This window comes from Stegostoma tigrinum, chromosome 6, assembly GCF_030684315.1.
Source record: "Stegostoma tigrinum isolate sSteTig4 chromosome 6, sSteTig4.hap1, whole genome shotgun sequence".
Lineage (NCBI taxonomy): Eukaryota > Metazoa > Chordata > Chondrichthyes > Orectolobiformes > Stegostomatidae > Stegostoma > Stegostoma tigrinum.
Window position 1 is genome coordinate 13257676 of NC_081359.1, and position 22657 is coordinate 13280332.

A 22657-nucleotide genomic window follows, 5' to 3' on the forward strand; every position below is an offset into this window, starting at 1 on the left:
CTCCAATTAGGTACAATTTGCTAACCTTTCCTTAAAAGACAATCTTCTCATCCCAGGAATCAGTGCAGTGAATCTTCCAGCTACACTCTCCAAAGGAAGTCTATCCCTCCCTTGTAAGGAGTCCAAAACGGTATGCAATATTCTGGGTGTGATCTCACCAACAACCTGTACAGCTGCAGTAAAACACCCTCCCTTTTAAACTCCAAATTCCTTGCAATAAAGGCCAACATTCCATTTATCTTCCTAACGATTCACGATACCAGCATGCTAACTTTTTGTGATTCATGTACAAGGACATCTACATCTCTCTGTACAGCAATATTATGCAGTCCATTCAAATAATATCCTGTACTTCTAATCTTCCCCACAAAGTGGATAAAAGGTGACATTTTCCCAAATTAGATTCCAACTACCAGATCTCTTCCCAGTTACTTTAACTTTTAATAACACTTTGCTGACTCTTTGTGCCCCTCACAACTTGCATTCCAATTTTCAATGTACGGTCAGCAAATTTGGCTGCAATACACTCAATCCCTTCATATAAGCTATTAATATCATTTGCAAAGGTGAGGTTCTAGCACTGATCCTTACATCAGTCCAGCAGTTTGATTTTGCCAACCCGAAATTGACTCATTTACTCCAACTGTCTTTTTCCTGTTAGTTAGCCAACCCCAATTCCATGCTCATATATCATTCACAACACCATGAGCTTATACTTTGCTTAGTAACTTGTTATGTGGCACCTTATTGAATGTCATTTGGAAAACTAAACACACATATCTGCTGATTCGCTTTTATCCAACCAGTTTGTTACATCATCAAAAAACAAATAAATTTCTCAAAATGATTCATCTTCCACAAAAACATGGTAGCCCTACTTGATTGTATTACAATATTCCAAATGTCTTGTTACTACCAACTTCAAAACAAACTTGAGCAATTTTCCAATAAACAATGCTACACTAACTGGGCTATAGCTTCCTGCTTTCTGTCACTTTCCATTCTTGAATAAAGGTGTTACATTTGCAGTTTTCTACAGTTACAAATTATTTCAACAGCCTATAACTTTACTGATGAAGTTTGAAAATATAATATTGTTTATACTCCATCAATGGGAAATTTACAAAGTAAACTTGGACATTATTCCAACCAAGAACATGTGAACACTATTATAAACTTCATTTCACTAACTAGTTTATCAGTACAAATATTCCCAGTTGGGTGATGAACCATCAAGGTTTTCACCAAATCTTCATATTTTTCATGTTTTAGTCACATTGTAAATTATTAGTAATGTCCAACTTATTCACATTGATGACAAACAAGCACACAGGCTAACTGATGCAATGAGGTTGCAAACATAAGTTGTTACCGTAAATACTTTGGGTATTTTTTAATGTTGCTCCCCTCAGCAGCACATTCTCTGATCCCAACGGCCTGTAATAAAGTTAAAAATCATTGAGGAAATAAGGCCATCAATAACTGCAGTTTTTATGATGAATATTAGTAGATTCTTAAGGCCTCAAGCCAAACAAGATCTCCAGTTCGTCTGCACTTCACCTAAAGCGGCTCTGTTGAGCAGTATATAAGATCTAAACTAGTCAGGCATAGGAGGCCAGTCCTGCATTCAATGGGATGACAGGAAGTTATGTCTTTTAGGTTAAAATACGTTGGTAGGTAAAGGGTAAGGGTAGAGCTTTGATAGATAGACAGGGACATAAAAGACAGCAGATCCATCAGTAAAAGGTAGGTGGATCATCAGGATGCAGTGAGGAATAAGCAGAACATTTATTATGAGGGCATATTAGGGACATGATAACAGGACATAACATATTTAGCTTATAATTTGGATTTATGAAAGGAAATCATATTTGATAAACAATTTAAGAACTTAGTATGGATGAAATAAACAATATGTATAAACAGCAAGCAAGCAGTGCATTTAAATGTGCAAAAAAGTTTTCAATAATGCCATACAATGAGTTATCACACAAAGTAGGCTCTTGATATTGGGGCAATTTTTGTGCACAGACCAACTATTGGTTAACAAACTTCAAGTAGAAAGTAGGGATGAATAGGCCATTTTCAGGGTGGCAGGAATTAACTGTTGAGATATTGCAAGGATCAGAACTTGAGCCTAAGTTATTTACCATCTCGAACAAATGACTAAGATGAAGAGTCTAGTCTGTTCAGTTTGCCAATAGCACAAAGTTAGATGTGAAAATAAGCTATAATATGCTAAAGAGGCTGTCAAAGGAGTTAGACATGTTAAGTGAATGTGCAAAATCTGGCAGATAGAATGAAGTAGCGTAAAGTCTGGCCTGACAGATTTGGGAATTTGATGACTGAGGGATTGTGTTTTTTTTCTCCAGTATTAGTCAGTGGTCAACAAGCTGAGGGTCAATGGCAGTTTTACAACTAGTTTGGCTAGTTAGAGCTAATTCTCAGGTCAGCATTGCCTTGTTCAGGTCCCTAAAATTTCAGTCACTATAAATGTGTAAGTTTTTGCTTATGCACAAAGTTCAGCTGGAAGGAGTATAGTTGAACAGGATACTCACTTAACACCAAGGAATGTGGATGTGAGTTTGCTCACTGAGCTGGAAGGTTTGTTTTCAGACGTTTCATCACCATTCTAGGTAACATCATCAGTGAGCCTCCGACGAAGCGCTGGTGTTATGTTCCGCTTTCTATTTATCTGGTTAGGTTTCCTTGGGTTGGTGATGTCATTTCTTGCTCTTTTTCTCAGGGGATGGTAGATTGGCTCCAAATCAATGTGTTTGTTGATGGAGTTCCGGTTGGAATGCCATGCTCCTAGACACCAGTGCTTTGTCGGAGGCTCACTGATGATGTTACCTAGAATAGTGACGAAACGTCTGAAAACTAGCCTTCCAGCTCAGCGAGCAAACTCACATCCAGAACCTCAACCTGAGCTACAAATCTTCTCAAAACTCGCTACCAAGGAATGTGGTGCAGTGTGGGAAGAGGTGCTATTCTGGTTTCTAACCGAACAATAAGTGTTCCGAGAGGAAGAGGACACAGCAAGATGAAAGACCTGAAGTCCAGAGGCGAATATTGGATAAGCTAGGACGTGATGTGTGGGCATGGTGTACGGTTTATTTTTCTCTAAATTATGGTAAGCGATTTAAACAGAACCCATCTCATGACAGGTGAAAGGAAGGGGAGAGATCATCTTAAGCATAGCAGACAGTCCATCTCATGGATACTGTTCCTGTCTTTGATTTGAAGCAATTTCTGATCTTCATATGCCGTTTTGCAACATAATTGTTGACACTTTTACTACACAGGAATATTATTAAATAGCAAAAATAAATCCAAAAATAGACACTAAATGTTGACAGTTAAGATGAACTGAATTACACCTACCTTGCAATGGGTTCCTCTGTCTCATGGTAAATATTGATCCGTCCAACAAAACTGCAGATAAAAAACATTTCAAGTGTTGCCATTAACTGAGTGGCTTGTGCAGGTTGAAAGAATGAGTCCTAATTCTGAGAGATTTCCAGATTGTTGGCATCTAAACAGTTGTCATTGTTGCATCCTCTCTCTGCAATAGTGAGTGGAGATGGGACGGTCACGTTTACCACTGCCTTTATTTAATAGACTCACCCTGGCAACTGACACTGTTTCCAGAAATGTTCCCAGTGGACTACATGCTTCAATAAGAGGAGTACAATAACTGGAGGACCCCTGAGGTTCACAGGAGGCTGAAGAGTCTTCAAGAATTGCCTTACACAGGGTATCCAGAGCCAACAGCTTGGCTTTGAAAAGACTGGGGTGACAAGTGACAAGTGGGACTACTGGCCAAATCATCCATCACCATTTGTTGTAGTTTGAAGTATGAAATTTAAATTAATCCTGGAATTGAGAGCTAATCTCAACAATGGTAACGTTCAGACCCACACAATGTGGTCAATTCTTATCCATGGCTGAAATGTGTTGTGCCAAGCTATATTGGGGAGTTGAAAAAGTATGAAACGGGATCAATGGCCCAAAATCAACCTGGACAATAGGAACAGTAACACACACAGAGCAGTTAACTCTTTAAAATAAAAAGTCCACCATACGAACATCTTGGGACTCCTTACAAAATTAGCAGAACTGTCCAACAGATTGCGCAAGCAATTGTCTGAGCTACAGGCAATATCCCAATCATCTCTATCACCAATATAAAACTGGGAAGTGCTCAAACAACTCAGTAGAACTGGCACCACCTATCAGAGTAAAAATCAGTTAACATTATAAGTTGAAATGACTTCTTAGAGTCATAGAGTCACAGAGATATACAGCACAGAAACAGAGCTTTCAGTCTGAATTATCCCTTTAAACTCTTCCATTCATGTACCCATCCAGATGCCTTTTAAATGCTGTAATCATACCCACCTCCACAACCCCCTCTGACGGCTAGTTCCAAACACGTACAATCTTCAATGTGAAAAATTTGCCCTTTAAGTCCCTTTTAAACCATTCTCCGCTCACCTTAAACCTGTGCCTTCTAGTTTTGGACTCCCCTACGCTGGGAAAAGATCTTGGCTATTCATCCTATCCACATCTCTCATGATTTTATTAACATCTATAAGCTCAGCCCTCAGGCTCCAATGTTTCAGGTAAAAATATGCCACAGCATCTTCAGCCTATCCCTATATTTCAAACCCTCTAATCATGACAATAACGTTGTAAACCTTTTCTGAACACTTTCAAGATTAACAATATCTTTCCTACATCGGGGGAAGGTCATGGTTATTATCCTGTTGAAAGGGGTTAAGGAGTCAGGAAGATAGATGAAAAGGAATGGTTTGGGATGAGATAATGGGTGGGTGTGATAAATGAGAAAGATGTCATGAAATAAAATGCAAGGAGAGTGGTAATAGTTGTAGCAAATAAAAATAGCACAGGCCTAGAGTAATTGCAAAATAATAAGTAGCTCTCTTAACTCACAGACATGAAAACAAGAGACAGACTGGAACTTAACAAAATAAATTCAAAAATGGAGGACAAGAGTGAGTACAGGAAGCAGTGGCCACTTAGAAACCTTGCGGAGGCAAGCCCAATGTTCACACCAAAAATACTGTCTAATACATTATGTGGTATCATGGCCATACTAAATAGATGGATTCAACATCTCAAAAGTGAGTAGCCATGAGCCCACTGTGTGCCTGCAAGGAGCAAGGTATCCAACCACAATCTGTATTGACATGGCCTAGAATATCACTCACTCAATGATTCTGTTCAAACTTAGGGATCAATCCTTCTTACTAAGGACTGAAGGGTAGCACGCCAGGGGCAGCACCAAGCTGACTTAAAAATGAGGTGCCCATCTCATAACACTGCACAGAAGACTCCAGTGGTTCTTACCCAGCAATAGCCCAGCTGATGATGCTCAGTTTGGTTTGTGTTAGAAGCACTCAGCTTTTGACTGACTACAGACATTTTCCAAACATGGACAAATGAGGTGAACTCCAGAGGTGACGCAGGAATTATGCCTTTGACCAGTGCAGCTTTTGACCAAGTGTGATATCAAGGAACCATAGCAAAATGGAAGCTAATGGGAATTAGGGGTAAAATTCAATGCTGTTTCGAACACAAAGAAAAATGGCTAATGTAAGCCAATCATCTCAGCCCCAAGACAAGTTTTTCAGGACAGTGTTAAAGACGTAGCCGTCTTGTGCTGCTTTGTCAATAGCCTCTTTTCTAACAAAGTCAGATGCCCAGCACCATTTCTGACTTCAGATACTGAAGCAGCCCAACTCCAAATTGAGAGAGATTTTGACAAATTTTAGGCTCATCCTAATAAGTGGCAAATAAACTTCACAGAATACAAGTGCCAGGCAATGAATACCACCAAAAAGAGAGTATCTAACCTTGACAATTAATGACATAATCATTGCTGAATCCCCCGATATCAACATCCTGGGGATTACCATTAACAAGGAACTGCTGGAGCAGTCAGGTAAATACTGTGGCTACAAGAACAGTGAGTGGCAAGAGAATTCTGTGGTGAGTAAATAAATGATCTCCTAAACAGGTCTCCTTTCTAACATTGACAGGCAGTGTTCAAGTAAGGTGATTGAATACTCCCCAGTTATCTGATAGACTGCAGTACCAACAACTCGAAAGGAGTTCAACACAGTCTAGAATAAAGCAGCCTAACTGATCAGTATTCTATTTACCACATTAAACATTCACTCCATCTACCATAGGCACACATTGGTAGCGGATATACTATTTATAAAATGTGCCACAGCAGCACAATAAGTGTCCCTCAATGACCAAACCGGTAGCCCTATCATCCAAAAAAACATTAGCAGAAAGAAACCTGAAAGTGCCGCAGATGCTGTAAATCAGGAACACAAACAAAGTCGATGGAAAAGTCCAGCAGGTCAGGCAGCTTCTGTGAAGGAAAAAATAGAGATAACATTTCGGGTCCGGTGACCCTTCCTCAGAAAGGTTGTTTTCCCAAAACGTTAACTCTGTTTTTTCCTTCACAGATGCTGCCAGACCTGCTGGGGCTTTTCCATCAACTCTGTTTGTGTTCAACATTAGCAGATTCTTTGGAACAGCACCACCTACAAGTTTCCCCTCAAGCCACACACCATCCTGACTTGAAACTACATTGTCATTTTTGCACTGTCACCTGGTTAAAATCCTGGAATTCCCTTCCAAACATAACAGTTGTACATTCACCCAGTGTAAAAAAGCTGACTAAGTAGGCAGCACATCACCTTCTTAATGACAATTATCGCTGAGCAACAGTCTTGCCAGCAACGCTGACATCCATGAATGAATTAAAAAAAAACTCCAGGCTGAACCAAATGCCTTTCAATACAGAGTCATCCTGATGTCTTTCGTGTTTCACTCTATGCATCTATTTATATAGTCAAGGATCCTGTAAGCTTTTATTTTTAAATCACGTTCACAACCTGCCATCTTCAATGATTTGTGGAGAAATACACTCAGGTCTCTCTGTTTCTAAACTTCTTTGAAATTATACCCTTGAGTTATGTTGCATATCCTTGTTTTTGCTACCAAAATGTTACACATCACACATTTCTGTGTTAAACTTAATCTGCCTCACGTTTGTTTATTACATCAAACTGTCCATGTTGTCTTGTCCATCTATTACTATTCTCCTGATAGGTCATAATATTTCCAAGTTTGGTGTCACCTGCTCATATTGAATTTAGTCTTGTACACCCATCTATTACATTAATATATATCAAGAAAAGCAGAATAATAGTGTTGGCGTCTCGGGGGGTGGGGGAGGTCTGGCTGCATACCTTCCTCCATGTACACTTCACCTTCCTCCTTTAAGTCATTCCATAATATCTACTTTTGCCACACTTCTGACCTGTTGTCTCCTTGTATGGTTCAATGTCATTTTGGTTTGTGATGCTCCTTAGAAATGTCTTGGAATGTTTCATCACATCGAAGTACTATAAACAGGCTGTTGTTGCTCCAGCCCAAAAAGCAATTATTCACCAGTATTCCCTATTTCCTCTCACTCAGTTAACTTTGTATTCCTTTAGCTGCTAATAGTTGTCAGTATACATTTTATACAATGAGGAGCAACTTTGCTGGCAAGCCAATTATGTGACTTTTTTTTTGTATTAAACACCTTTCGTAAATCCAGGTACACCACATCAACTGCATTACTCTTATGAACGCTCTCTGCTATCTTATCAAAAACACAACCAAGTTAGACACTAATTTGTCTTTAAAAAATTCTGGAAAAAGACAGGGCGTGGGAAAGTGACAGAACACAAGGTAGTTTGTCAGAGGATGCTGGGTATGAGCAGATCAGTAGGTCTAAATGGGTGGGAAATTAAAAAGTACAGAAAGTGATCAGGAGAGCAGAATTAGACTGACCAAGATATAAAAGGTTATAGGAAGAGGAGGTATAGAGAGTTTTGACTTGTTGGAATGTAGTAAAATGTTATAAAGTCATATGCAGGTGGAATGTCATTTGAAAGGTGTGCAATAATGCTGCAGTGTGTGTGTGTGTTGTGTGTGTGAACTGAGAGATCAATAACCAGAGCTGCAGCTTATTATCCAAATGAAGACATGGGCTTCAAGTTGTCAGATTAATATTCCAAACATCACTAAGTAATCCAACAACAGGATACGAAAGTTACTATAGGTCCGGGCAAGAACAGACACACACCAACCCCTGCCTGCACTGAGCTCTGACACCCATTCTGAGACTCACTTGTAAAGATCAGGCTGTGGCTGTTCACATTCAATGGTTGCATTCAAGGTGTCCACTTCTGCCTCAGTTCGCAAAGCTTTCGTATCTTGAACAGCTTGATAAGTCTGTAGGAAGAAATGTGAACCTGAAATGTCTGCTGTCTGACATTGGGCCTGCCTGAGGTAAAAATTCTATCCAAAATTTTCCTCAACTATGTTGTGGCACTGTGTAACATTCAGTCACTGGCTTGCTTAATCAGCAGGGGATAATTGTGAGAAGATCAGCCGTACGTGACTCTAAAAAGTAACCATCATGTCAAATGGTTTGATTGCTGCATGATCAGAAAGCAAATCAAAAATGCTTGGCACAAAACATTACTAATTAAATACACTGATTAATATTACAAGTATTGATGGTTACAGAGTGGTTAACTATTATGTGAGATGTAAAATGACAGAAAAAAATTAATATAAAAATAAAAATATCTGGAAATGCTCAAGCAGGTAAGATAACATCTGTGGGGAGAGAAAAACAGTGTAAATGCCACAGTAAATCACACGGCCACATTGCTTTTAGAAAACTTTAGCTCAAAATCAAATTTTCTGATCTTAAACCTGAATGTGATGTACAGAATTAAAAGCTGTGCACCTGAAATGTGTAAAGAAAAATTGCTACAATCATAGTCTGAAAGCTAACTACTACAAATGCAACAGTTACCTTACTTTGTTCACAGAAAATTGACAAAGGTAATACAAAGGCTTTATTTTATCATTTTATATTGAAGCAAAAGGATATACTGTGTAGGGTAAGGCAAATAAAGGGGAAAGCCCAAATCTGATATTAAGGCTTAATACTCCACAAAGCCCAACAGGAATATAGAAAGAGAAATGAAAAGGATATTAGGGAAGTACAGAGAGGAGTTCAATTATAAAAAATAATCCAGCTTACTAGTGCCTTTTACAGATGGAAATCTGCCATCTGAAACTGATCTAGCCAACAAGCTCATTGAAATGAAAAGCCACTCAGTTTCAGATTAATTGGAATGGTGCAACAAATGTTGTTTGCCAGTAACATAAACACGCCAACTAAAAAAAATGAACTGTGGTTTCTCCATCTTGTGCTGCCCACTCCTTTCTCATTTATCTCAGCTCTGACTGGCACTTCCACTTCCACAGGCAGTTCGCAATCCCTTACGTGGCATATTCCAGGAGCATAGGGCTTGAAATCCTACAGCTTGCACACCTGAGTTCTGGGGTAGAAGTGAGTCAGGACTGGAAACAGTAAATTCAACCCATGGTTCAGGGAAAGATGGCCATGGATTTGTGAAGAGACAGGATGTTATAAAGGACATGCATAAAAAGTATCTAGAAAATACCATGATTACAAAGTCAACATAAATCTATAGAAAGGATAACAAAGTGTGAAGCTGGATGAACACAGCAGGCCAAGCAGTAGAGGAGATAATGGGAACTGCAAATGCTGGAGATTCCAAGATAATAAAATGTGAGGCTGGATGAACACAGCAGGCCAAGCAGCATCTCAGGAGCACAAAAGCTGACGTTTCGGGCCTAGACCCTTCATCAGAGAGGGGGATGGGGGGAGGGAACTGGAATAAATAGGGAGAGAGGGGGAGGCGGACCGAAGATCTCAGGAGCACAAAAGCTGACATTTCGGGCCTAGACCCTTCATCTATAGAAGGGAATCTGATTTGACAAACCTAGGGGAGGTTTATTGAGAAGGTAAATAGTGGAAGAGATCAGGGGAACCTCAACAGTGGATTTTCAGAAAGCTTTTGATGAAGTCGAATAATGATTAATGATCACTGCGCAAAATCAACACACATGGGATTGGGAGTAATACACTGGCATGGATTGAGAATCAGCTAAGAGACAGGAAAACGAGAAGAAGAATAAATAGGATATTTTTTGGAATGGAAGATGGTGACAAGTAAGGTATTGTAGGGATCAGTATTCGGGCTCCAGCTATTCACAATTAGTGATAGCTTAGATGAGGGAATCAGTGCAACATTTATAAGTTACGAAACTATAAAACTAGCTGGGAATGAGAATGGTGAGGAGGGCATAGAGAGGCTTCAGGGCGATTTTCAGGTAAGCTGGCAAAAATACTGAAGTTGCTGTATAACATGGATGAATGTGAAATTGTTTTCTTCAGTAGGAAAAACAGAATAGCGATCTATTGTGAAATGTTGATGTAAAAAAGGATCTGGGTGTCCTTGTACACTAGTAATTGAAAACAAGCATGCAGGTGCATCAAGCCTTGGTGAGCCCACACCTGGAGTATTATGAGCCATTTTGGTCACCTTACCTCTGGAAAAGTATATTTGCCAAGTGCAGCAAAAGGTCACCAGATTGATTAATGAGTTGGCAGGAAATTGGGTAATCTGGGCCTGCATTCACTGGATTTAAAAGATTTTAGGGATTTCATTGAAACATAACATTCTGACAGGGCTGGACAGATCAGAGCCTGAGCTGATGTTTCCCCTGGCTGGGGGATTCCAGAGCAAGGGGTCACAGTGTCAGGATATGTAGTCGTTCATTTTGGACAGAGATGAGAAAAATAAGGCTGCAGAAGCAAAAGGGGGAAAAAAAAACATTTTTTAGAAGCTAAAAATGTCAAGTGGAATGAGAAGAGAGCAGAAACATGAGATAGAGCTGAATGGCCTATTTCTTCCCCTTATTTCCCATGTTTCTACAAAAATTAAAAACTGGAGAGGAAGGGGAAGTTAGACGTGAGTTGGTAGATTAAAGTGGACAGAGGTTAAAATTTTTTAGGAGAAGTGTGATGGTGACAGATTTGAAGAACCAGAAACTGAACAGACAGAAGAGCTGATCATCAGCTAACCATATGCAGTTAGAAGGGGACCTTGAGTGGTCAACAATTTAGTAGGAACAGGGTCAAGGAGAAGATAGAGAAATATGCAAGCGAGGTCAGAAAATAATTGCAAGCTAAGCACAAGTGCTGGGGGTATCTTTAGGAAAAAGTTGGCCCTAATGAGCACACAGGACGAAAGCAGCAGCAGATTGGATGCTCTAAATCTTACTTACAAAGAAACCAATGAGCTGCTCTCATTTGGGAGTTGTGAGGGTAAGAGAGATGGAAAGTTAAGATGATTGACAATTCAAAAAAGATATCAGGGGTTATCTTTGCATTTCAGCATGATGCTGTAAGAGTGAAAAGTATTGGCAGATTAGAATAAGCAGAATAGTGATTTAGTGGTCTTTCCAAATCCAGCTAAACTAGTTAGCCATAATATCCTTTCAGGTCTGTGAACTTATATGAGCAGCAATGAAGGATGTTTCAGGGGTCTGGCCAGACTTAAAAACAGAAATGTTTTAATGGGATCTGTGGCATCAAAGCCGGAGGTGAGAATGTTTCAATGGATTAGTATTTTCCGAAATGTCACGCTGAAGGAAAGCATAACAATTAGACCACTAAAGTGTGTTTGTAAGTGAAGTTGAAGAGCTTTTCTTTCAGATACAGATAGAGAGACATATACAGATGGAGAGGAATTTGGTAAAGGGCAGGGGTGAAGCATTAGATTAGCTGTGGTTGACACAAGGTGAGCAGTGAAACTACATGAGATTACAAAGTCAAATGGACCAAATAAAGTCTCTTCTCTTGGAGTGTGTGAGGCTCCTGCTCTTGATCACTGCTCATGTGTGCAATGACAGGATTATACTCAGTTGTGAACCTATCTGCCAATGTTTTGCATCGTCAGGAAGAATAGGAAAATTTGGGATGTGAGTTTGCTCGCTGAGCTGGAAGGTTAGTTTTCAGACGTTTCGTCACCATTCAAGGTAACATCATCAGTGAGCCTCCGATGAAGCGCTGGTGTTATGTCCCGCTTTCTATTTATCTGGTTAGGTTTCCTTGGGCTGGTGATGTCATTTCCTGCGTTAGTGATGTAATTTATTGTTCTTTTTCTCAGGGGATGGTAGATTGGCTCCAAGTCAATGTGTTTGTTGATGGAGTTCCGGTTGGAAGGCCATGCTTCTAGGAATTCACGCGCGTGTCTCTGTTTGGCTTGTCCTAGGATGGATGTGTTGTCCCAATCAAAGTGGGGTCCTTCCTCATCTGTATGTAAGGATACGAGTGATAGTGGGTCATGTCGTTTTGTGGCTAGTTGATGTTCATGTATCCTGGTGGCTAGCTTTCTGCCTGTTTGTCCAGTGTAGTGTTTGTCACAGTTGTTTGTCACAAGTTGTCACAGTTTATCACAACTGTAACAAACACTACACTGGACAAACTGGCAGGAAGCTAGCCACCAGGATACATGAACATCAACTAGCCACAAAACGACATGACCCACTATCACTAGTATCCTTACATACAGATGAGGAAGGACACCACTGTGATTGGGACAACACATCCATCCTAGGACAAGCCAAACAGAGACACGCGCGAGAATTCCTAGAAGCATGGCATTCCAACCGGAACTCCATCAACACACACATTGATTTGGAGCCAATCTACCATCTTCTGAGAAAAAGAAGCGGAAATTATATCACTAATGCAGGAAATGACATCACCAACCCAAGGAAACCTAAACAGATAAACAGAAAGTGGGACATAACACCAGCGCTTCATCGGAGGCTCACTGATGATGTTACCTAGAATGGTGACGAAATGTCTGAAAACTAACCTTCCAACTCAGCGAGCAAACTCACATCCAGAACCTCAAGCTGAGCCTCAAATCTTCTCAAAACTCACTAATAGGAAAACTGGCAAACAACAATAATTTTTGAGCATTGTTCTGAACAGATCAGACACGAGTGAAGTGGAACAAGCAGCTAAGTGAATTACATCAAGAATGGATTATAACTATTGAAATGAGAGACTCAGGCCGGCTTCTGCAGCAAGAATACAGCTGTTCTGTTTATTACCTTAGTACTTGATTCACCATCCAGGCTGGCTGTAGTGACAAAACATGTTCCATCATCACTACTCGAAGACAAGAAGACCATGTCACATGGAAAAGTTTCATTCTCCCTGGTCATTACAATGTCTCCAACCTGCAGCAATTTTATGAACAATTTTATCAAAAACAAATCCTGCATTGCCCATTCGAACCAAACCCTTCCACGTCAATTCTAACGCACCCCACCACCTGAACAGATGCCTAAGCAGTTTTTTTACCTGCAATTTTCTGCTCTGTTTTTGAACTACTTTGCCATCCTGGATGACGTGAACAGGACATTTATTTACCGCATTGTCTGCTTTATGCCGAAGCCAATCCTCGTATCCCTGTAAATTGACATTGAGCAGAGTATACTATAGAGGAAATATATATATAAATATATATACAGAATGCATAAATCACCTATTGATCAGTGTAAATGAAATGATAAGGTAATCACATCAATCATTTTCAGGTCAATGGGCAACATAGAACAATTGCAGTAAAGAAGGTGATCTCTCAGCCTATGCTATCTGCATTGGCTCTCCAGAATATTTCACCCAATGTAATTTCCCTCTGAATCTCTGAACCAATGGCAAAATGAAGCAGCTATTGTTGATTCATTTTACATCCTTACCAAACAGAATCAATAGGTATGGCACCGGTAATGTCACTCAATAATTAAAAATAACAAAAAGCTGCAAATATTTTCAGAGCTACAGTCTCATCAGTGGCTACTCAGGAAGGTTTGGGTAAACTGCTAAGCAAGATTAATAATTCATGTCAAATGATAGGGGGTAGGCCATTTAAGTTTGAGATGAGGAAAGATTTCTTCACCCAGAGTTTGGTGAGCCTGCATCTCTACCACAGAAAGTGTTCGAGGCCAAAGCATCGAAAGTTTTCAAGGAGGAGTTAGATATAGTTTTTAGGGATAAAGGATCAAAAAGTACGAGGAGAAAACAGGAACAGAGTATTGAGTTGGATGATCAGCCATGATCATTTGGAATGGCTGAGCAGGTCAAAGGGCTGAATGGCCTACTCCCACCCTTATTTTCTATGTTTATATGTGATTACTCAAGTAATCTATTATTTATGAATGAAACGTATACAAAAGATGTTCTATCAAATGAGTACGTGGCACGTCAGACCTTGCCAAATTTAGAATGACAGTCATTCCGTAAGAAATATATATGTAGTTTCATAGATTATATATTATCTGTGATTATATATAAAACAATAAAAAAGAATGCAGAAATTCCATCTGAAAAATCCTGATTCAATGTTTATTTTCAAATTGCAGAACTGTGGAAACTGTTGCATGTGGATCAGCTCCTGGGCTAAACTGGAGTTAGATTCATAGAAGGAGACATGCTTCTGGATCAGATGCCTGACACTTTAAACAAAAAACACAGAAAAGCAAAATTTCCAGTCACTATCATGTATATTTTGAAATCTCGGAAGATGGAGGAGTCAATGCTCACAGCATTTCAAGACTATGCAGAGATGATGCACTGATATCAAATGAAAAAAGGAATTGCAGGAAAAAGTAAAGAGGATGGAGATCCTTTCGGCAGATCTGGCAGGAATGGAGTATAATAACAGAAGTACCACCCTAGGAATATCTGGGGAATTACTGACAAGTGCTTCAGATCTGATTCAAAATATTCATATGTGGCAAATTTTCCAAAATGGAACAACTGTATTTCTGAGCCAGATTCAGAAACAGACGATGTTTTTGTTCAGTTTGAAGGAATTACTAGTCACAAGACGAGTAAGTCTGGCATTGACGGTACTAGTCACAGATTCATTTAACTATGCTAGGCTGATCAGCAGTTACATATCCATAATATGTAGTACAGATTGGATCAAATATTAGTTGGATTCACTCAAAGTAAGGTCAGATAAAATCAAAATGTTTCTATTTGCTTCAAATTCAGAGATGACAACACATTAAAGTCAATGAAAGAAGTAGTGAATCCTGATAGAGTAGTTGGGGGTAACCCCACTTTATTAGTACAGATGGTTATGACCAGACCCTGGGCGGGTTCACCAATGCATTACAGTCCCAAACAGGATACCCCAAACAGTCAAGCTCTTGGGTGAGAAAGGATGAATTTACTCTCCTTCTTCAGTAACCAACCCCTTTGGTTGGTTGCAACAAGGTTAATTTGAAAAAGATTCCTTCCCTCACCCAGAAGAATTTATGTTTTAAATACAGCCAACTTAACCAGGGCTTTTTTTGAGTTAACAAAAAGTGAGTTTATTAATGTCTAAACTTGAAAAGAATTAGTAATGCATAACACAGATTAGAAATGAAAAATGAGTTCATGAAGTTAAAAGTTTAGAAAATTTATACAGATCAGTTTCTGAAATATTCATGAACAGTAATTAGTTGAACTTTGTGGCTGGCGCAGGGAAGGTTATTGGTAGTTGAGGTTTGAGTTTCATGGTTTTGTGTGTGGTGACTGAAGTTCCTTTGTACTGATCCCTTTTTTCTTCAACTGGTTTGCAGCGCTCTATGCAAGATATGTCTTTACCCATAATACAGGGTGACTACAGGATTGTTCTTTGACTGTTTTCTTCAAAAGACGGTAATGCCGTAAATAATGGGTACTAACAAGAGCATTCAATCTCAGTACTCCACTCTAGAAATGTTGACAAAAGCTGTCTAAACCCTTCTAAATGTGTCTTCCTGGAGGTTAAACCAAACATGCCTGCAAGAAGCAGCTTTCTGGTGAGAGTGGTGAGGTAGTCAGTCCCCCTCTATCTCTTTTGGTTAAGTTTCTCCCTGTTTGAAATTTCTCTGACAATTCATGCATGCAACATTCCATGAGATTCATAGAGGACTCTGCCAGTCATTTAATTCAAAGTCTTAATTTTTCTGTTGCAGGGTTTTTGATCCATCACCATTGCAAGATGATATTTAGCAAGATATTCTCTCCACTGAGCAAGACTCTCATGAAAAAGTGGAGCAAATAAAATTAGGCATGAAACATGATAAAGCAATTGTTTTTTGAAAATCAGAAAATCAGCAAATCAGCAAATTGCTCAATCAGGACATTATTGTATCATTTAACAAAATCTAGTATCTCTAATCAAAATGTTAAAGAGGTTTAATGGCAGGGGGTGATAGCAATTTGATAGAAATAGGCAAATTCCCTTAAAGATACATTGAAAATGTGCTCATTATTCCTGTCACAAATTAATAGTCCTATGAAAGGATGCAGAGGCAGTTGGCAATATATACACAAAACTTACTGAAGAAACTAATGAAATGTATGAGAAATGCCAATGGATTGGAGGATACCATCATGGCCTACTGTGACTATTATTAGAATGAGATTTTAATAAAGCAGTGACTATGGATTTAAAAGTACGGGGCAGGAACGGATACTTCATAAACATACATGTATTATCTCATAAGCGGAATTCTGTCTGTCTACCTACAGCAATAAATAGCAAAGAAAGGAATGACTTGTGGAAAAATATACAGGGACTGGACTGGACTGGTCTGGGAATAACATCTACACTCTCAGACACCAATGGTAGGGAGGGTGGGGTGAAAGTACGAATATTGTAGTGATGAACACTGCAGCTCAAAGACACTTCAGTAAAGGGCTTTTCAAAAGGAATTGTGCAGTGATTGATGAAACATTCCATTAGAAAACAGCTGACCAATAATAATTATAAACTATCATCTACCCTGGCATAGGCAGTCCATGTGAAAAACTACCTTCAAATGACTGGGGGCTATAGTCCATATAAGTTGGTCTATGCAGAAATCCAAAAATAATTTCAGTGGTGAGTGATCCTCTCAGCTTGGAACAGACTATAATTAGTTCTACATTTCCTGCATACTTGAATGTCCTCCACATGCGGAGAAGTGTAATCATCAAAATAGAGTGTCAGTGCAAATACTACGAGCCTAATACTACTAATTGCCTAAGACTGTCACAGATAAACCTCAATCAGGTGGATTCAGTATACTACAAAAGACCAGGTTAAACTGAATAGCAAGGTCCAAATAATGTTAAAAGGTATGATGGGAAAACAGTAATTCTCTGACATTTATTTATTCAGTTCCAGCAAGTCCTCATGTAAAGTTATAGGCGCATTCCTGAAAATCGCAAATTTAAGTGAAACATGATCTCCCATAGAAATCAATGTTAAAGTTAAAGTTAGATTCCCACAGACATTTCTGTTTGGGGGGGGGAATGCATGTTGAGATACTGTAAAACATGTCTGCATTCCTTAATCAGTAAATATAAAAGAAGCATCTTACAGTTAGGTACATAGGACCTTTCTCAGCAGAAAAAAAAGTTAAAACATTTTCAAACTGAATTATCACACATTCCTGATGCCTACTGTCCCGAGTGGAATACAAGGTTATAACAGTCAAATAAGGGTGAATGCTTTAACCATGTGACTGGTCTTAGCAATAAACTTATGAAAACCTCCCAGAAGTCAAAAACAGCCAGATACTCCTCCTGATGAGGCTGGAATGCTAAACTATTGTGGTATAAGCTACTACAGAGACAACTGTCTCCAAGAGAACGAAACCTAATACAACGGAATTGCAAGAAATTCTGTTCAGGACTTTTCAATTAAACTAACAGTCCACAGACATTTGGCTCAAAACCCCATAAAGGAATTCCAAATTGCTGACTCCAACTTTGGACATTTGTGCTCCACTTTAAAATAAAACATGAATATTGCTGAACTGGGATCCCACTGTCGTTTTGTTCTTAAGTCACAACAACCTGAATAACCTCTTTGCCCATTCTGATTCCACATGTCCTTGCATGTTTATAAGTGCATTTGTGTTGCAAGGTTTCCCCTGTGCCTGAAATAAACCCCAATTCTGGTTTAACTTTATAATATCACTATTGCAGTCCTTGGAAAATCAAGTTCACAAACAGGAGTGAGGAAAATGCACCACCACATTTTTCTTGAAGAAACAGGAAACAATCTGCTTACGGACAGTTGGCAAGAATAGCAAGAGCGATTTGTCTTAAAACTCACAATATATCCGTAAGACTGCAGTCATAAACAAAATAATCTTTAAATCAAAGTAAGCTTAAAAATATGTAAGTAATACGATATAAGTCCAAGTACTGTAAATACATATTAAAATTACATTTGCCTGCTGAAGTTTAACTGACCAGGCTCCATCTAGTGGCAGAAATGCTCTGCAACAACCAATTTTCACCAGGACATGTAGCTCACAATCTCAATGCTTGTGCAGAACAAGAGACATCACAGAAACAGACCTTAAGGATAAGAACAGAGGATGGGGTTTTGAATTGGGACCGAGGACAGGGTCAGGAAGGCCAGAGGGACTAATGTAAGCATGTCAACAACATGTTTAAAACAGCAGGCTGAAGAACAGAATGTCGAGCAAACAAATTGAAACTGAAACTCTTATGTTAAATGCATATGATGTCACTATTTTATTAATGTCATTAAAGCAAAACTATGCTTAGTCAGCTTTGAATGGAAATTTTGTATACATTCATCGTCGGTAAATGAGGTTGATTGTAATCATTCAGTATCTCTGTAATTAGGTGAAACATAATAAGGCACTCTGCACTTCGCATACTCATATTTCTGACACTTCTGAGCAGCAGAGTGTGAATAATAAGGTAATGGATGGCGACAGACAAAATAATGCTGATACAGAAAACAGAACTACTTTCCAAAATGATAACATTCAGAAGTTGGTGCTACAGTAACACATAAACCAGAAGGAATCAGTGAATAGAAGGTTGCAACTATTACAGGGAAAGTCATCGGCAAGTTTGAACCTGTTCAAGATGTAGGATTTTCATGATGCCTGATGTCATATAGAATGGAAAATAAAACGATTGGGTAGATGTCGAGAGGTTACATCCCTTTGTGGGAGAGTCTACAGCAGGGCAGAACAATCTCAGAATGAGGAGTCACTCAATTAAGACAGCGACAGGGAGGAATTTCTACTCTGAGCATATCGAATCTGCAGAAATCTTTACCACAAGGACTACTGAGAGCGTGTGGGTTGGTATATTCAAGGCCAAGACAGATAGGTTTTCAGTTAGTGACAGAATCAAGGATAATGAGGTAAAAGCAGAAAAGTGGAGCTGAAGATGATCCAATAAGCATAATGTGATCGAAAGGCAGCACAGACTCAGTAGGCTTGATGACCCATTTCTGTTCCTACAAATGATTGTGTTATTGGGATTCCTATAGCAGAAAATGTGATTTTGATTTTTCTTAGCTTTCTCAGCCCCATATTGGTGAGAATGTAGGTCAATTAATACTAAATCTGTATTTTCACAAGGTGAACACTTCTAAATGTTGAAGCATTTTCAAATGTTTTTGAAGCTAGAACTGAAGTGGTGTAGATTAAACCAAGTTTGTTATCATTTGAATGATGCATCAAGGGTGCTCTATTTCTCAATTAGGTCTATCCTGTAGTAGATGGCATTCATCTAAAAACAGAACCAAAATTTTGTACTGGTCTCATAAACAAAAACATTGCAGGCATCCTTATGATGCACACCAATGATTTTCTACAGAGAGATTCTGTGGGATTTGACCAATTTGCTATGGTTTTGATAAAAGGATTTAAAACTGAAAATCAGGCTTCAGGCTTTTAAACGAGTTTTAAAAAAAGACTAAACCAGGATATCAAGTGAAATTTACCTTATATCAACAACTATACTCATAAAATAAGAATCACGTCCCAGTCACACAGTTTGAGTCTTCACAGAAAGAAGAACATGCATCCAAAAAACAGTACAGTCTTTTTTGGTGTTCATAGAATGTGGGTATTTCCGAATAAACTAATTTCTGCCTTTTCCCAATTTCCCGTGAGTGGGTGGTGGTGAGCTGCCTTCTCAAATAGGACTGGGCGGTGGTCATTCTTACCAACATTGTCATGAACAGATACATCTGTAACAGATACACTGGTGAGGCTGAGTAGATTTTACCCTAATGTGTTCCTTCACCATGTGTCTATGTTCAATACCAGGTGGTCCACTGAGTTCTACTTTACGCTTTGCAGCAGTTGCATATTCAGCCAGTTCGCAGTCCACTTAAGAATGTGGAGTGCAAAAGAAAGAACCTACTTGTAGGTATGCTCCTTAGCCTGGCCAAGGTGGCCACAAACAGGTTCAGGCAATGGGCTGTGGAGGTGGTTACGTCCACCTCCAGTGTCTCTGGAAAGGGAGCATGCAGTGTCCATTTGAGAATGTTTGTGACAAGTGAGTATCTCAGAGGCCAGAGTGTATCAGCTCCCAAAGTCAAATGTTAAATTAATAAGTATCTGTGAAAACTTTGTTTTTGTTGCCGTACTGTACAAGGGCTGAGCATTAGTTAACCTGTTTATTAGTTTTGTTGATGCATTCCAGAGAGTATGAAATAAAGGACAACTTGAACACAGAAGGGTGAGAGCATAGGAAGCAGAGATCTGTAATGGAACATCCTGTGAATGGTGAAAAACATCTACATCTTGCTTTGTACTTCACCATCTGATTGGGTTCATTTAACATTGCACAGTCTTTCTTTTACGATAACACGTATGATTCCTTCCGATTGCTCTATTCTACTTCACTCTCAGGAAGTGCATTTCAGACTTTAACTATTCACAGAGTGAAAAGATTTTTCTTTGTATCACATCATTTTTTTAAGGAATAATTTCAGTCTGTGCCTTTGCGATCTTAATTCTTCATAATTGGTAACAGTTTCTCTTGAAGTACTTTGTTCTAGAGCAGTCACGAGTTTGAACCCTTCAGCTAACACACCATCCAATTAAGGTGATAACCAGGTGTACAGCTAGATGAATACACCAGGCCAGGCAGCATCTTAGGAGCGGGAAAGCTGATGTTTTGGGTCTGGGCCTTTCCTCAGAAAGTCTGATTTTCTAAAGAAGGGTCGAGATCCAAAACGTCAGCTTTCCTGCTCTTCTGATGCTGCCTGGCCTGCTGCGTTCATCCAGGTCTACACCTTGTTATCTCAGACTCCAGAATCGGCAGTTCCTACTATCCAATTAAGGTGGGTTTGTTGGATAATTCTGTCTATCTACCGTCTTCTTTCCAAAACCTTCAAGAACCTTACATACTAGTGTCAGTATTAAATGCTGCAATTGATACCACAGTCATTTGGGAGAGAGCTCAATTTTTCTACTTTATATTGTGTAACAAGTGTTTTCTTTTTAATTTTAGATAGCTAAACCTACTCACCTAAACCTTCCAAATGATCTTCATTTATGAAAAAGGGGGAACAAACGGGGATAGTAGAGGAGAGAATTTGATGCAAGTTCATTTTTGTCTCATGCCTCACCTGTTTGATTGCAGTCACAGTGATTACAAAAAAGAGTGGAAGTCCACTAGTTACTGGACTGGTTGGTGTATCAATGATCAACTGAAAATAAAAACACACAGTCTATTAATCCAGTGTAACAAGGAGCTCAAACTTTAAGTTATTTCATCACTTGGTGGCAAGTATAACCAAAAGGCAATACTGCCTGATAATTGAACATACTTCACAATTAGATTGTTATCATTCATGGGATAAGGCAATGTTGGTAAACACTGTATATCTGAAAAGTAATTAATTAAGCAGCTTTAGATGGTTGGATCCCTGAGAAATCCTTCAATAATGCCCTGGGACTGGCACGATTGGCCTCTAAATCCTTTGTCCTGGTCATGAACCCAAGCAGTAGATAGTTTTCCCAGTGACTTCAGTTTTCTTAGGGCTCCTTAATGCCATACTTTGTCAAATGTTGCCTTGATATCAAAATCAGTTACTCACATTTCATGTCTGGAGTTCAGCTCTTTTGCCCAAGTTTCAACCAAGGCTGCTGGTAGGTCTGGAACACAGCAGCCCTGATAGAACACGAACTGAGCATCAGTCAGCAAAGGTTAATGCATTATAAATAGGAGCAGTGGTAGGACATTTGGCCCTCTGATCCTACTCCACCATTCATTATGATTATTCAACTCAATAGCCTTGTTCCTGCTTTTTCCGCCCACAGGTCCTTTGGTCTCTTTAGCCCCAAGTGCGACACAAAAAAACTTCTTAAAATTGTACAATGTTTTGGCCTCGACTGCTTTCTGTTGGAATGAATTCACCAGGCTCACCACTCTCTGGATGGCAGCATTTCTCCTCATCTCAAACCTAAATGGTTTACCCATATCCCTAGACTGGGACGCTGGTTGATCTGTTTCAGGCCTCAATCCTTCTTTTATGTCAACTCCTCATAGCCCTCAACTCTTCTATATTTTAAAAAATATTTCAACTTCCTCTTTAAATACTTTCAGTGATCTAGCCGCCACAACTCTCTGGGAAAGAGAGTTCCAGGCATTCACTACACTCTGAAAGAAGAAATTCCTTCACATTTCAAATGAACATCTCGTTCTTCTGTAACTATATTCACTAGTTCAAGATTCTCCAACGAGTGGAAACATTTTCTCAACATCTACCCTGCCAAACTTCCTCAAAAATATTGAATATATCAGTCAGTTCACCCTGTATTCTTATAAAGTCTGCTGAGTAAA

At 39.2% G+C, this 22657-nt stretch overlaps 1 protein-coding gene across 2 annotated transcripts in view; it reads right to left on the reverse strand.

Annotated features, from left to right (window-relative positions):
- The window catches only part of atp11a (ATPase phospholipid transporting 11A), a 132485-nt gene that overhangs the window by 65944 nt on the left and 43884 nt on the right, over positions 1-22657 (reverse strand). Inside the window, exons 4-9 of one of the 2 annotated variants that reach the window (XM_059646437.1) lie at positions 21441-21521; positions 13361-13468; positions 13108-13236; positions 8225-8328; positions 3385-3435; positions 1373-1437 (exon numbers count right to left, since the gene is read on the reverse strand). In XM_059646437.1, the coding sequence (XP_059502420.1) occupies positions 1373-1437; positions 3385-3435; positions 8225-8328; positions 13108-13236; positions 13361-13468; positions 21441-21521 (538 nt within the window). Of the gene's footprint in view, positions 1-1372; positions 1438-3384; positions 3436-8224; positions 8329-13107; positions 13237-13360; positions 13469-21440; positions 21522-22657 lie in introns of those variants that run through there. The other variant, XM_059646438.1, reaches the window with a different exon arrangement.